We start from the raw sequence: 15,459 nt of genomic DNA, 5'->3' as shown, positions 1-15,459 counted from the left end.
GTAGAAGCTTCTCCATGTGTTTGTTTTCTAAGGAGTCTTCAGATCATTTCTATAGCACTCTGGCTCCGAGGCATTGTCCCTTGGCTGCTGTCCCAAACACTGTGCTGCTGCAGCGTTGCTTGCTATTCCTGCCGTGCAGCATTCTTGCTACCGTACCTGTGATTTGCATGGAAAGTTTCATCTGAATTTCCAGCAGACCATATGCTGCAGTAGGTGATCTGGATTGCAATTAATGAATAGCACACAGGGCAAGCTCTTCCCGCTTGGCAACTGCAGGTGGTAGAACCGCCTTTTGTTGTAGGAAGAGGAGGAAGAGTGCTGTTTTAATATGCCATGCTGTTTTAATATGGCGGCCTGCTTTAAAAAAAATATTTATAACTGGTGGGTGGGTGGTTTTTTTTAGCTGTATCTGTTTTTAAATTCATGTTCTGAGCTGAGAGATCCACAGCCGTGGCTCTAGCCCCATGGAAAAAGCCCTACCTGCTAAGGCCTTCCAACCTGAGCTAAGAGGGATGCCACACACGAGTGAGTCTTCCCCAGATAACCTAAGGAGGAGGACATGTGGAGAAGGCGGAGCCCAAGTCATAGGATTTTAAATGTAAAACAAACTCCAAACTCTCCATAAACTGGACCCAGGAATACATTGGCAGCCAATTTAGATTGTCAGCGATGTGGGAATAACATGATTCCTGGGGGGTGGGGTGGGGCCAAGCAGGAAATCAAACTGCCGTGTTTTGCACCAGTTGAAGTTTCTAAACTGTCTTCAGGGACAGGTCCTGTGCAGAAGAAACATTTCAGTAATGTCATGCTGCTATGTTCTGTGGACTAAGGCAATAAATGCTATTCTTCTTCCGCAATTCTAGTGAGGGATTGTCAGGTCATAAATCTAGTTGGTTTCCTCTGCTTGGATTTATCCAGAGTCATTTAATAAACTGTTTCATGCCGGGAATGAGTGGTATAAAGTAAAATCAGTGGATCGAATTGTTTCCAAGGGAACGGACTTTTGCATGGAGGGTCATAAGGAATCTTGCTGGGTGTGGATGGGCACCCATATTACCTTTATATAATGTCAAATACACACATACACACCAAGTTCCTAACACCTCCTTCATGCAGGAGACCAAATCTGTAGAAGCACTTGATTGACAGGTGTGTACCATTCATAGAGCAATAATTGCAACATTTTATTTGTTAATGCTAAACTATGTTGGAAGGAAAGAGAAGTTTCAGACATCATCAATCATTTTTCTCTTTCACAGAAAAAAATGAGGCTGACCGGCAAGCTGAAAAAAGGGAAATAAAGCGCAGGCTCACCAGAAAGGTATTGGAGCATCATGAGCTGCTGGGAATTCTGTACTGCTTTATTAATATTTTTTTAAGTAAAAAAGTTTCATTAAACATTACAAACAACAAAGAAAACTGCACAAAGTTATTTCATTTACAAACATATACAAAGCACAGCGCAGAAGCGGGGGAAAGTATCCACCAATGTAATATTGTAAACACTGCTCTCCTGCATGTGAAGAGTCAACTTGTGGCATGGATCCTGCACCTCACGCATTACCCCACTTTCCATGAACTCCCACTTGGCCTCTGCACAGTGGAGCCTGAGAGTCTACAGAGTAGGCTGCCTCATATTTCTGAAGCAGAAAGCAGACCATCTCAAACCTACCCCTTTTTGAGACTCCCCAATAGCTCTCCTTCTCTGCATAAAGTGATCGGAGAGAGCCATGCCCCAGATGTAATTAATCCAGGTCTCCAATTAGGGAAAACCCCCAACCATACTGAGTTGCCCTAACAAATGACTTTGTTCACATTTCCTTCTGCACCAGCTGCACAAGTGGAAGCCAGTCAGCCCACCAGGATTATGCCTGGGAGGTGACATTTGCTCCTCATGGGTTTTGGGTTAATCCTTATTTTGCAAGGTTGCACCAAGGCAAGAGGCATCTTTGGTTTTGTTGACTTAAGTGAGTTTTCTCTTCACAAAACCACTCACCCACCCTGTCCATACACCACACTCCCTCTTTCCATATCTGATTATTCGGAGGCTTTGCACCAGACAGATGCACCAAGGCAACCCACACTGTTTCAAGTCACTGGACTGGAGCAACTACCTGGATATGCAGTGCTGCCACGCTAGGACTTGTGACACTGGATTGGTGCAACACTTCTGCCAGGATCCACTCTAGATTTGTGAAGCAGGCCCACCGGATTTCACTTGCAAGTCACAATTTCTCTCTCTCTCTCTCTCTCTCTCTCTCTCTCTCTCTCTCTCTGCCTTTTAGCTTAGTCAAAGGCCTACTGTGGCTGAACTGCAGGCAAGGAAGATCCTGAGGTTTAATGAATATGTGGAGGTAACAGATGCCCAGGACTACGACAGGCGAGCAGACAAGCCATGGACCAAATTAACCCCTGCTGACAAGGTGAGAAAGGCAAATGCTCTCTCTGCCCAGCCTGTCTCTCCACACTCCTGTCCCAATGCATCTCTGCCACCCTCAGATGTCCAAGGCCTCCTGTCTTCTCAAACAACTTCATCTGCACCTTACGGACTGGGGCTGCCTTTCAGAATACTCGTATGACATCACCTGTCATTTCCTTCAAAATCCACCTTTTCTGCAAAGTCTTTCGTCCCTGCAGTAATGAAACCCCCGTTTGTTTTGTGGCTGTGTGCCTTCTGCTCTGCCTTCCTGTTCCGGTGAACCTTTGGACCTCCAGATGTTGTTGCACTCCAGCCCCCATCAGACCAAGACAGTGTGGCTGGTGATCAGGGATGATGGGATTGTAGTCCAAGAACATCTGGAGAGACACAGGTTCCTCATCCCTACTTCCCATCAAAGCTCCACAGTAAGAGGCAGTAGGCTTCTGAATGCCAGATGCTGAAAACCGCAAGAGGGGAGAGTACAGTTGAGTTCAGATCCTGCTTACGGGCTTCCCATAGGCATCTGGTCAGCCACTATGAAAGCAGGATGTTGAATTAGATTCAGGTATGTGCATCTGAAGTAAATACACGTTCCACCCCTGCCTGTGTCTATTTGCAGTTCTCTATTTGCTCGCCTATATAAGATACTAGATTTTAAACTTCTCAAGGAACCTCCTGCTCTCTTGTGCTCTGCAAAAGTGCCATACACATGGGAGAGTGCCATATTTCAACACCATGTTCTTCATCATCTTATAAGTTGAGCCTTGCGTATGTGCAAACTTTCAAGGGGTTTGTTCTGTTCCTCATCCTCTGGGCAGTGAGGAACATCCTCCTTGCTGCCTCCATTTCCGGCTGTGTCTCATGCCTCTTGCAGCACCATCCGTTCACCCGCCCCGGCATAGTGAGGTTTCCTGTGCTTTATTGCAAAGGGAGAACCAAATGCCATGATGACCACAAAAGCACTGATTATAGTCTGATAGAGCTTGTTATAAATAAGTCTGATACACCTACACAAAGAAGCGCCACCTATTTTATAGGTCCATGTGTTTGCATCTGTTGTAGAGGCTCTTTGATAGGGGGCTTGTTTGCTGGGCAAGAGTGAGTGCCTTCTTGGTGGCTGCATGAAAACTGTGCAACAATGTTCTGTTGGAAGTGATTGTTCTATCTGCACTTCCTTGTCTGTGTTATACACTACATCGCAGGGTGTTTTGTCTTGATACTGGAATGTGATATGAAATGTTCTGTTTGTTGGAAGCCGCCTTAAGTGATGCTTATGCATTAGAAAAGCAGGGGAAGCATTCTTACATAACCAAAATAATAAGTAAGTAAATAAACCATACTGAAACCCCCATAAGTAATGAAGCTGCCAGAAACCCAGTGTTTCCTGCCAGCTGTTTCCCCACCTCCCCACCCAGGGCCCTTCTGGTCTCCTGACAGATTCTTTCCTTTCGTGCTTTGATCCTGGCTACTGGTCAGAACATCCAAAGAGGAAGTGCAGCACAATGGCTAAGCTGGGTTGCTTCTGATAGGATGAAATAGACATAAGGCAGACATACAAAGCTGGGGCACCCTGCTGATTGGATAGCACCTGCCAGGGCTGGAAGTGCTCAGATCTGAACTGACAGGGCTCCTTCTCCCCATTTAGGCTGCCATCCGGAAGGAGCTGAACGAGTTCAAGAGCTCTGAAATGGAAGTCCACGAAGAGAGCAAGCAGTTCACACGGTGTGTAAGAGGGAGGTGCCCACTTTCCTTCCCATGCTTCTTTCGTAGGACTGTAGTGGCTCCTGGCATTCCCACTAGCCTTCCTTGCCATGGTCAGGTTTGAACCAGCATCTCATCGCCTCTCTAGTGTGTGATGTCTGGGGGTGGAGAGAGGGCAGAAACTTGCCCGCATGGATTCTTTAGTGAGTTTTGGACCTGCCCCTGCTAAACCCACGTTTGGTGAACGTTGTGTGGCAGGCTGGAGCCAAGAAGGCAGTGGGTGTGCTCTGGGTGAGGGGCAAAGGAGACATCAACACAGCAGACATTTGCTGATAATATTTGATGGTTGGCCAGCACCATCTAGCAGTGAGAGCTTGACAGTTGTGGGTCTCATGTGCTGAGGGCATGACCTGGATGCGGCATGCAAGACCCAAAGTGGGGGGGGGGAAGGCGTCCAAGCCCATTGCCATTCTCACAAGCACAATGTGATTCTCTTGCAGGTTTCATCGGCCATGAATCTTTTATAAAACTCGCTCCCCAACACTGATAGATGTGCCAGAGAAGGTTGCTGATGACTTGAGGCATTTGCTGGTTGCCCTCTCCTGAGCTGAAGAGGAACCTTTGAGGCTTGTCTAAGATTTGCCTTCAGATCGTATCCAGGAAATGACCTTCTTCAGGGAAACAAAAGAGGGGTGGGGAGAGCCTTGTCCAAAAGTTGCATTTCATTGGAAGGAGTTTCTGTCAAGTGCCATCAAATCACAACGGCGGGGGGAGAAACACTATACCTCAGATGAATCAGCAATACCCCCTGCTTGTAGCTGGGTGCCCTGACTCACGTCAGACGTGGATAGCTCCAGCGTTTGAATGGATAATACCCCCCCTCCTGTTCTGCTGTAAATAGTATGTTCTGATCTGTTTCATAGGCTTTTTCAAAGGAAGAGATAGTATTGGAGCAGACTTTGTAGGTAGTGAACAGGAAGCAAGAATGTGTGCCTGTGCATGTGGGTGAGAGAGATTGAGAGTGTGTGCGTGCTTGTGCGTGCATGTGTTCTGTACAAAGGAAACTTTAAAATACTGTCCTAGCAGGAAACTGACACATTATGGGAGATTTTGTTTTTGTTTTGTTTTTTTGCTTATGTCTTTTGGATGTACTTAATATGCAGAATCACTACTGACCAATTTTAAATCATCCTGCAGAAAAATTGTATAGTTCTTAAATGGCATATGCTGCATTTTGAGAGAGTGGGGCTGTTTTTAGACAATTTTTTTAAGATGGACAACAAAAAACTTGTAACGTTGAGACCTCTTTTTTCTGGTGCATATTTAGTCCTATATAACAGGAACTGCAAAGCCTAAAACAAGTTGCCTTCAGGAAGCAGATGCCATGGAATATATTGTATATTTAAAAAAATCATGACTTCTTCCTTTTCTTTTTAAAAACTTTCTGAAATTAGAGTGGAACTTGCCTTTTCTTAGTCAAGTAGCAAAATGTATTGGAAGTTCCAAATGTCATGTGCTTGAGAAAGGCTTGAAATTGACCTTTTCGTATTTATAAACGTTAGCAAATACAGCATCCCTTGATCTCTCGTGGAATGTTTCTGGATGATTTTGCAAGCAACTACTGGGTTGCAGGGTTGGCCACCCTTTTGTGTGAGAGCCTGGGAGGGATTTGGATGTGTGTTAACGTAGGTCAGCTTCCCCCAGCTTCAGGCCTTCCAGATGTTGTTGGCCCACAACCGTTGACCACACCAGCTGAGGCTGCTGGGAGTTGTAGTTCAACATCACTTGGCAAGCCTCTGTTTGGGGAAGACGGATGTAGGTGGCTCCATGTTTGACAACTGATTTGGTTGCACAAGCTACCCTTGCAGAACATGATGCTGCACCAGTGGGTAGGCAGCGCACAGATGGCTAAAGGCTGTGTCCCATGCCATTCTATGTTTCCTCGCCTTGAGAAGAGGCCATTACATACTGCTGAAGCCTACCCAGTTGCCAAACCTTCTGGTAATAGAAGAAGGGCTGCTATAGCTTGCAACAATCACATAAGATAAGGAGTGTCAGGAGACACTGGATCCAGATTAAATGAATTTAGAACCCACTGAAATCCATAGGAATAAGATTGTCAAGACTTAAAAAAACCATTGATTTCAGTGGGGACTGCACCACCCACTTTATCTGAATCCAGCAGAATACCTTTTCATGAGCAAAGGACAAAAGCCTGGAACACTCTTTGCTATACAACTGTTAAAGGCAGCAGTAGACAGGTAAGTGGGTGCCTCCAGGTAATCTTGGGCTATAACTGCCATCATCTATGGCCATTGGCCATGCTGGTGGGAGTTCTCCACCCCTGTGTTGAAGCATCAATAATCCCATTCCAATATGTCCTAGTCACCTTTCTGGGCAGACCAGGGATACAAAGATCTCAAACTCTGCTTTTGTACCTCAAGGGTTTCATTCTACCCCTTACCCCCTACCCCTCAGCTGACCTTTTTTGTTCTCTCTTTCTCCCCCTCCCCCAAACCACACCCCAAATCCTTTTGTTTTCTTGAGCACTGACTTGGTGAGAATATTTTGCATGGGGTGAGGGGGGTGGAGTTTGGCTTTGTTGCCTTTAAGGCAGAGGATGGGCAATCTGTGGTCTTCCAGATTTGTTGGACTCCTAGGGGACCCAGTCAGCATGACCAAACGCTGGAGATTATGGGAGTTGGAGACCAGCATCTGGGAGAGCCCACAGGATTCCTACTGCTACTTGAATAGCGTTTCTTCAGGAAGAGTGCAAGGAGAGAAGCTATTGTAGACATCAGGGGAGTGCTGAAGCGCTCTATGCCAGAACTGCTTTTTCAAAGTGTGTAAAATATATTTCTGTAGAGCAGATCATTGCATTGTATAGCTGTCTTCCTTTCAATAAGATTTTATGGAATAAATTTTTTTTAGAAAAGAAAAAGCTTTCTCTTCTCTTCTCCCTCTCAGTTGCATCGCCGACCTCTTGTGTAGTCACTTCCCAGATACAGAGAGTGATTTAGGGTGTCATAGTATCATAGAATTGTAGAGTTGGAAGGCACCCCGAGGGTCATCTAGTCTAACCCCCTGGAATGCAGGAATCTCAGCTAAAGCATCCATGACAGACAACCATCCAACCTCTGCTTAAAAACCTCCAAGGAAGGAGAGGTTTTTAAATTTCCAACGAAGAAGAGGTTTGCTACCTCTACACTCCCTGTAGAGGTAAAAACTATCAACTAAAAAGTGCAGCTACATACTCCCCCCACCCCCATCTTACAGATGGAAATGTGGAGATTATTATATCAAATCTACTCAGTGCAATGCATTCATTTCCTCTGCAATTGCTTGTCCTGAACGGTCTTAGAATTATTATTTTTTAAAGGGAGATATAGGTGAGTTCAGTGCTTTTTTTCTTAAAAAAATGTTTAGGGGTACTCTCATTTTCCTACTCATATTGAAATACTGCCCATCAATGAGGCCTGCGCCCCCCCCCCCGAAAGAAAGCACTGGGTGAGTTTATATGTGCAGAAACCCCTGTGCCATACAAAAAAACTGCATCCGGCCCACTCTGCCTGCCATTGTCACCTGTCCCCTGGAAGGCAGCCCTCAGGCAGAAAAGGGTTCCCCATCCCTGGTGTGCACGGTTCTTTCAAAAATCAGGCCAAAACATGTCCACTCTAGAAAATTTCTATCCACTAGAGGGCAGCCTTGAACTGTTCTGCAAGGACTGTCACTATAAAAAGTTAGATAATTTAGTAAGTTCAAAGGAACAGGAGGTCTGCATCTTCTGAAATACTAAAGATGGCAGAGTGTTTGGCCTCCTCTTGAAGGGCATCCTGGATCCCTTGAAAGGGCAGCTGAGGGTGCCTGGAGCTTCAAACAAAGTGGAATTGTGCTAAATTTTCAAAGTGTTGAGTTTGGGGAGCTGGATAGTATGCAAAGGGAAGGCCACAAGCTGCATTTTAAACACTGAATAGCTATTTAACTGTGCAGTATTCTGCATGTCTGCCCAGAACTAATTGCACTGAGTTCAATGGAACTTATTCCCTGGTAATTCCATCAAGCTGCCTGAATGGGAGAGATAGGAAGCAGGGCTCATTCCATCCGCTCTGCTCCAGGACCAGCTCCTCCAGGCACCTCCTAGCTCTGAACTGTTTCCTTGCCAGCTGGCCGTTCTAAGAAATACTATTTGACATTTGTTGTCTGGGTTTGCTTTTTCCCATGTGTGCCATTCCTTCTGCAGTGAAACATTGGGTGAGTTTTAATTCAATTCAGTTTTAAAAGCAAAGAGCATTACATCATAAATAACATTGCAAAACCAAGAAATGGAAATGGATAGGTTCATCCATCGCAAGTGTCCACAAGCAGTGGTTGTTTCCGTTTTGGAGAAGGGACAATTCTTGTCCCTTTTCACTTCAACTGTACAACATTTGGTAATCCACCCCAGCCCACCCCAAACTCATTCCATTCAATAGGGGGATGTTTGAGGGCAGTGAAGTCCTTTTCAGATCATTTCAAATATTATTAATCTCTCTTCACTTAACACCCTTCTCAGCAGAAGCATTTTCTCCTCACTTACAGGAACAGTAGGAAGACATCCTCTTCCATAATGAACATGGCTGTGCTGTGAGCCAGGTGTCCTAGAGGGACAGTGGGGAAAAGCGAGGTCACACTCTGAAAGGCCAATGGAATCAAAGGGAGGGTGGGGAGGAGAACAGGTTCAGGAGTGGCTTACAAGGGCCATGATGTGCTGGGCAGGAATTCATAGTGGCACTGCATACCAATCCAATTTCCTGAAATTCATTACCCATCTTGAGACACTCCATGGGGCACTCAGAAAAAAGATTCAGGAGGTGCCTGGGCCCCTGCCTAGTCACATGCCTGGCTTGTAATTTCCATCATTCAAGAGCTGAGTCCATCCATCCCTACCAGGGAGGGATGTTGCTTTACTTACCAACAAGCAGTGCTGCCACTCGGGACACATACCTGTTTGTTGGCAGCAGGCTGCAATAAGCTCATGGCAGCACCCCGGACGACGTCCTTGCTGTACGTCTTGATCTATCAGAAAAGAAAATGGAGAAATGGCAGGTTTGTGCACATAGGAGAATATGCTATTGTTGCTGTTTAGTCGTTTCCGACTCTTATTGACCACATGGACCAGAGCACGCCAGGCACTCCTGTCTTCCACTGCCTCCCGCAGTTTGGTCAGACTCATTCTGGTAGCTTCGAAAACACTGTCCAACCATCTCGTCCTCTGTCGTCCCCTTCTTGTGCCCTCCATCTTTCCCAACATCAGGGCCTTTTCCAGGGAGTCTTCTCTTCTCATGAGGTGGCCAAAGTACTGGAGCCTCAGCTTCACGATCTGTCCTTCCAGTGAGCACTCAGGGCTGATTTCCTTAAGAATGGATAGGTTTGATCTTCTTGCAGTCCATGGGACTCTCAAGAGTCTCCTCCAACGTCATAATTCAAAAGCATCAATTCTTCGGCGATCAGCCTTCTTGATGGTCCAGCTCTCATTTCCATACATCACTACTGGGAAAACCATGGCTTTAACTATACGGACCTTTGTTGGCAAGGTGATGTCTCTGCTTTTTAAGACACTGTCTAGGTTTGTCATTGCTTTTCTCTCAAGAAGCAGGTGTCTTTTAACTTTGTGACTGCTGTCACCATCTGTAGTGATCATGGAGCCCAAGAAAGTAAAATCTCTCACTGCCTCCATTTCTTTCCCTTCTATTTGCCAGGAGGTGATGGGCCCAGTTGCCATGATCTTCATTTTTTTTCGATGTTGAGCTTCAGACCATATTTTGTGCTCTCCTTTTTCACCCTCATTAAAAGGTTCTTTAATTCCTCCTCACTTTCTGCCATCAATGTTGTGTCATCTGCATATCTGAGGTTGTTGATATTTCTTCCGGCAACCTTAATTCCGGAATATCCTATACCCACCTTAAATGCCAAAGACATCCCATGTGATTTAACGCACAGACTAAGAGCACTGGAGCTGGATGAGGGAGACTTGGGCCCAATTCGCCACATGGCTAGGAGCTTCTCTAGAGGCTCCTGGCACAGCTGCTCCCATTACCAATCTGACTGGGCAGTTGGAAAGATAAAACGGGACAACCCTACACAAAGCTGCCCTGGTCTCTTTACACCAGCTCACAAAGCAGTTAGAAGCATCCCAAGAATGAAGGTGACCTTACCAAATATTTAGCTGCCTTATGCAGCACATGGTGCAGGTGGAACATATTTGGTTCTGTCCACCAGATGACTTTGGGGACCAGCAGCTTCAGAACAGCCTTTGCTGCCTGCAATGCAAGAAGAGAAGCGGGGTGATAATCCCAAAAGAATGAAGCCCCAAGTCATAGATAGGGAGAGGGAGGGAGTCAAGAGAAGGGGAGGAAGCTGGAGAGGTTAGTGGCCTCAAAAGTGGACATGTCCATGAGGTTCCAGAGAACAATCCATGCAGGCCCTCACCTCTGCCACCTCTTCTGTGTCCTCCAGGCGAATGATCACATTCACCACTTCCGCAATGCCTTCCTCCGGCAAGCAGGGACACCACCGCTGCCCAGCCCTGCCCCGCAGCAGCCCCAGGTGTCTAACTGCCGCTGCGCGAACCAGGTGTTCATCCTGAAAGCAGGAAACAAGAGGAACCATGACCACAAATTGTCCCTTCTCACTTCCAAAGGTGAAAACGTTAAATCCATGCCCCCTTTCCACTTGTGTCTAGAGGAGCCCCGTGCTGAAGCTAGGATAAAAACCAAAATGAGAAACTTATACAATAACACAGTCAGATGCTGGCTTAGTCCAGACTATCCACAAAGGGAAACTGAGACAAGCCTGAGGAGACGAATTGGGGGGTGGGGGACATACCACGGTTCTCTTCTGAGCACAAGATGGACTGATCAAAAAGGGGAGGGAATGTGAGCAGGCTGGCAAAGACCAGCATTTCCTGTCTTTGGGCACCAGAGGGAACCAAATCCACATGCTAGCATGGGAGAATGGCATTATCTTTGGGTATCTCCCACTCGCAGATGAACTGCAGCTGTGGGTCCTGTGAGCAAGTGAGTGGCATCTGCGGGTGACATTCTCAGGTGCCGATAGTTGCAGCCAGACCATTCCGCATCCTGATCTGGTTGGCAAAGAGGTGGATGGCGTGGCAAACCCCTGCAGACCATCCCATTGTCCACATTATTCTAGGGTGGTGTTTTCTTACTTCAAGCTGCCTTGAGGACTTCTTAGGAGCCAAACAGTGGGATGAAAAATGTGGAATAAATAGCCTGCATTCAGAACAACGCCCCTATAACGTGCATTGAAAAAGAACAGGAAAAAGTACTCACGTGGCCAGTTAGGCTGCAATCACCTTCTCAATCTGGCCCGCAGACAGTCTGGGAATCAGCGTGTTTTTACATGAGTAGAGTGTGTGCTTTTATTTAAAATGCATCTCTGGGTTATTTGTGGGGCATAGGAATTCGTTCATTCCCCCCCCTTCAAAATATAGTCTGGCCCACCACATGATCTGAGGGACTGTGGACCGGCCCCCTGCTGAAAAAGGTTGCTGAACCCTGACTCACAGGGTTGTTGTGAGGATGAAATGGGGAGGAGCAGAACCTTGAGCTCCTTGGAAGATAAAGTGGGCCTAGAAATGCAGTAAATGTATAAATAATAAAATGTGTGCAACAGAACGACTTTACCATTTACCTCACCTGCTGCTACCTGGGGGTACTTTGTGAGGATGAGGATTCCATAGCCGAGGGTGCTGCTGCCGGTATCTATGCCCGCAAATAAAACAGATTATTATTATTATTACTATTAGTATTAACAATTTATTATTTATACCCTGCCCATCTGGTTGGGTTTCCCCAGCCCCTCTGGGTGGCTCCCAACAGAATATATGGAAAAACATGATAAAACATCAAACATTAAAAGCTTCCCTAAGCAGGGCTGCCTTCAGATGTCTTCTAAAAGTCAGGTAGTTGTTTATACACTTGGGAGCACTAGACCTCTACTGCCTCACAGAGCAAGTACCCCTCATTTGATAGCCAAGAGGAGATACTTGTTGGGAACTCCGCCTTTCACAAAACAAGATTTTTCTGGACACCTGGTTAAACTTTTGCCCTGAAATTGTCAGGCCCCTCTGAACAAACAATAGTAAGCAAGTGCTTCCATTGTGTATCATGTGACCCAATAGCATGAGGTTGGCTCACACACTGAAAAGAAATGGTCCAAGTCTCTTCTCTACAATCCTTGCAGCACCTTACCTTCACCATTTTGTCAGTGAAGTGCTTAATAAACTGTTGGAGCAAACAGTAGAAGTCCATGGTCATAAATTAGTGCATAGCAGCAAGGTGCTCAGCCAGGAAGCTCATGGTTTCAACTGTGAACTTCCAAGCGAAGCCAATACCTGCCAAAAATGAACTGACCAGTGCCAACTGCAAAACCCACTGGTATCAGTTACACTATTCCCCAACTATGTTCTATACAAAGGTTATGTGTTATGATACCTCATTGCCCACTCACATGTTCCTTGGCCTCCTTCAGGACGAAAACTTCTGCAGAGCTTTCGTCCACAATCCAGCCATCTCCTGGTTTTTCATACCCACGAGGACAGTAGTCAGCTGGATCTTGAGCTGCTCTTCAGTGAACCCCTCTTAAAGAATGCCAGCAGCATCAGAAATCCTATCAAACTGTACTGAGACACTGAGGAATAGGATTTTTTTTTTATTGTTGTAGGAAAATCCTTGGGCTCACATTTTTTTGTTGAATTTATTATTTTAAATGGTTTTATACAACAATATTTATTTGATTGTATATATATATATATATGTGTGTGTGTGTGTGTGTGTGTGGTATTTTGCTCCATGTGCATCCTCACTTCACACTTAAGTTACATTGAAACACATTTGCCATTTTAACATCACCCAGTTTGGAGAGATTCTTGTGGAGCCCTTCACAATCTGCACGTTTGATCATCTGAAATCATGGAATCACAGTAGAGTTGGAAGGGACTCCAGGGTAAGGTTACCAGACGTCCCCGTTTCCTGGGGACAGTCCCTGGATTTACAAATTAGTCCCCATACAAAATCCATTGAAGTTGAAAAGTGTCCCCGGATTCATTGAAAAAAAATCTGGTAACCTTACCTCAGGGGTCATCTAGTCCAACCGGCTGCAATGTGGGAATCCTAGGTGGGCTCGAACCACCAACCTTCTGGTTAACAGCCCATCAGTGTTGTCCACAAACTTCGCTACCTCCCTCAATAGTTTATGAAAAAATTAAAAAACATGATTACTTTTCTCTTCGCTGAGAGATGATCTGCATATTTATTCAAACTCTTTTGTTTTCCTGCAGACTTTAGCTACAGACCCACAAAGGGCCATATGGAGCCCAGTCCTATACATATGCAGAAGTAGCTGAGTGCCAGGTGAAAACATTCCTCACCCAGGCCTTTTGTGAAATAAACAGTCTATGGCCTTTTAAATGGTGTGTGTGGAGTGTGTGTGTGTGTTATTGTTACACTTATGGTGTGTGTTTTTTCTACTGCAAACCGCTCTGTGATCCTTACATGAAGGGCGGTATGTAAATTTGATAAATAATATAATAGATAAATAATAATATAATAAAAAGTATATCTGTGTTTAACAGAACTACAGAGGACAGCCTAGTTCTATGCATGCTTACTCGGAAGTTGTGCTTGCATGCCAAGGCACCCGAGCCACAAAGTTCCCAGGAGAACAATAAACCACGCTGACACTGAATATGGGTTCAAATAGACCACAACTTTATTGGTTACAGACGTGAGCGGTTTGGCTTAGGTGCAGGTGTGAAGCCAGGCTATGTCTTGACTCTTGCTCATCTGCAGGGAAGAGTAAACCACAGATAGGGGGTGCCCTATAACTTACGTCAGATAGGTCCCTGTAGGGGCTGTGACATGGCTTTAGACAGTATTCACACCCTGGATCCCTTTAACAAGATAACCTTCCTGAGCTGGGCCAGGCGAGGCAACAACCTCCCTTCCAACGAAACAAAGGCTTACCCAATGCACAAAAGCTGTGGATTGCTAATCGGAAGGCGAAAACCAAATGGCTGGTGTCAATTTGCCACTTGGAAAAAATTCCTACCTGGCCCCGACAACATGGTGACTGACAATTGCCATAGCAAGATCATATCAGAGCAAAGCATGAAAAGAGGGTGCCATAGCCAAAACGACAAGCAGCAACACAAGGCAGATGCACACATCCACAAAAGCAAACGCAGTAAATGCAAATAAGCACGAACGCAGCCGCGGGGGTGGAGGGTGGGAAAGTTCTCACAAAATCCACAGAGAAGCAAGGTGTGCGTGTGTGTATTTAGGGGTGTGTGGGTGTGTAGCAAAGGGTGAAGGGGGGGAGGTAAGGAGAAGCAACTGGAGAAGGGGGAATCCAAACCATCTCACCCAATCTGAGGCTTGTGGTGAAGGGAGACCTCTGAAGCAATGCCTCCTGGCAATTAGCGAGCGGGAAGCCAAAGGCAGAGCAGAAGGGCGGTGGACGTTGCTTCAGCAGCCCAAGCGAAAAACGCGCTGCTCCCCAGCTGTAAGTCGCCGGCTTCACAGCTGATTGCAGGCAGCCAGCCCTGCTGGAAGCAGTCGCTGAAGCCGGGCTGCTGTGCTCTACAGGGGAAGGCAACGATGTTCAAAACAAAAGGCTTCTAGAGCAGGAAAAAAACGACCGAAAGAAAACCGCAGGCAAAGCTCGGTGCTGATCCAAAAAGGCAAGGAAGAGTGAGCGCGCCACGCCAAAATTAAACGGCCCGTGGCCACACCCACCCTGGCCGCAGATTGGCTGGGAGATCCCCAGCACAGAGACAGCATCTTAAAAGGCAGAGACATCACCTTGCCGAGAAATGTCCCTATAGTTAAAGCTATGGTTTTCCTAGTAGTGATGTATGGAAGTGAGAGCTGGACCTTCTGGCTGATCGCGGAAGAATTGATGCTTTTGAATTATGGTGCTGGAGGAGACTCTTGAGAGTCCCATGGACTGCAAGAAGATCAAACCTCTCCATTCTGAAGGAAATCAGCCCTGAGTGCTCACTGGAAGGACAGATCGTGAAGCTGAGGCTCTAGTACTTTGGCCACCTCATGAGACTCCCTGGAAAAGACCCTGATGTTGGGAAAGATGGAGGGCACAAGGAGAAGGGGACGACGGAGGACGAGATGGTTGCACAGTGTTCTCGAAGCTACCAGCATGAGTTTGACCAAACTGCGGGAGGCAGTGGAAGACAGGAGTGCCTGGCGTGCTCTGGTCCATGGGGTCACGAAGAGTCGGACACGACTAAACAACAATCCCCAGCACAGATGACGGGCAGGTTG

General features: G+C 46.3%; 2 protein-coding genes across 13 annotated transcripts in view; one reads left to right on the top strand and one right to left on the bottom strand.

Moving 5' to 3' along the window:
• The window catches only part of PHACTR4 (phosphatase and actin regulator 4), an 83,941-nt gene extending 76,880 nt beyond the window's left edge, over positions 1–7,061 (top strand). For all 10 annotated transcript variants that reach the window (XM_083627141.1, XM_083627146.1, XM_083627142.1 and 7 more), the window contains 4 exons: positions 1,260–1,321; positions 2,286–2,423; positions 4,065–4,141; positions 4,621–7,061. In XM_083627141.1, the coding sequence (XP_083483267.1) occupies positions 1,260–1,321; positions 2,286–2,423; positions 4,065–4,141; positions 4,621–4,636 (293 nt within the window). In that variant the 3' untranslated portion in view covers positions 4,637–7,061. The remainder of the gene's footprint in view (positions 1–1,259; positions 1,322–2,285; positions 2,424–4,064; positions 4,142–4,620) is intronic.
• On the bottom strand, positions 5–10,844 carry LOC310769073 (uncharacterized protein). 3 transcript variants are annotated; one of them, XM_083628158.1, is made up of 5 exons: positions 10,589–10,844; positions 10,315–10,419; positions 9,072–9,175; positions 8,697–8,757; positions 5–156 (listed from the first exon to the last, which is right to left on the bottom strand). In XM_083628158.1, exons 1-5 carry the CDS (start codon positions 10,766–10,768, stop codon positions 148–150), a joined length of 459 nt encoding a protein of 152 aa, XP_083484284.1. In that variant the 5' UTR covers positions 10,769–10,844; the 3' UTR covers positions 5–147. The 3 variants fall into 3 exon arrangements, with proteins under 3 accessions (XP_083484284.1, XP_083484283.1, XP_083484282.1); XM_083628157.1 differs by having other exon boundaries at positions 9,104–9,175; XM_083628156.1 differs by lacking the exon at positions 5–156 and having other exon boundaries at positions 7,957–8,757.
• Between the last annotated feature and the right edge of the window lie 4,615 nt (positions 10,845–15,459).

This window comes from Podarcis filfolensis (assembly GCF_964270895.1).
Source record: "Podarcis filfolensis genome assembly, chromosome: 8".
Lineage (NCBI taxonomy): Eukaryota > Metazoa > Chordata > Lepidosauria > Squamata > Lacertidae > Podarcis > Podarcis filfolensis.
This window is presented reverse-complemented; position numbering and strand designations above follow the sequence as displayed.

Coding starts and splice junctions, on each gene's coding strand:
- LOC310769073 (XM_083628157.1), bottom strand. CDS start 10,768: ATGGTTCCTCTTGTTTCCTGCTTTCAGGATGAACACCTGGTTCGCGCA. Junction 10,420..10,588: donor ACACAGAAGAGGTGGCAGAG/GTGAGGGCCTGC, acceptor CTTGCATTGCAG/GCAGCAAAGGCTGTTCTGAA. Junction 157..8,696: donor GATGTCTTCCTACTGTTCCT/GTAAGTGAGGAG, acceptor TGCAAATCACAG/GTACGGTAGCAAGAATGCTG.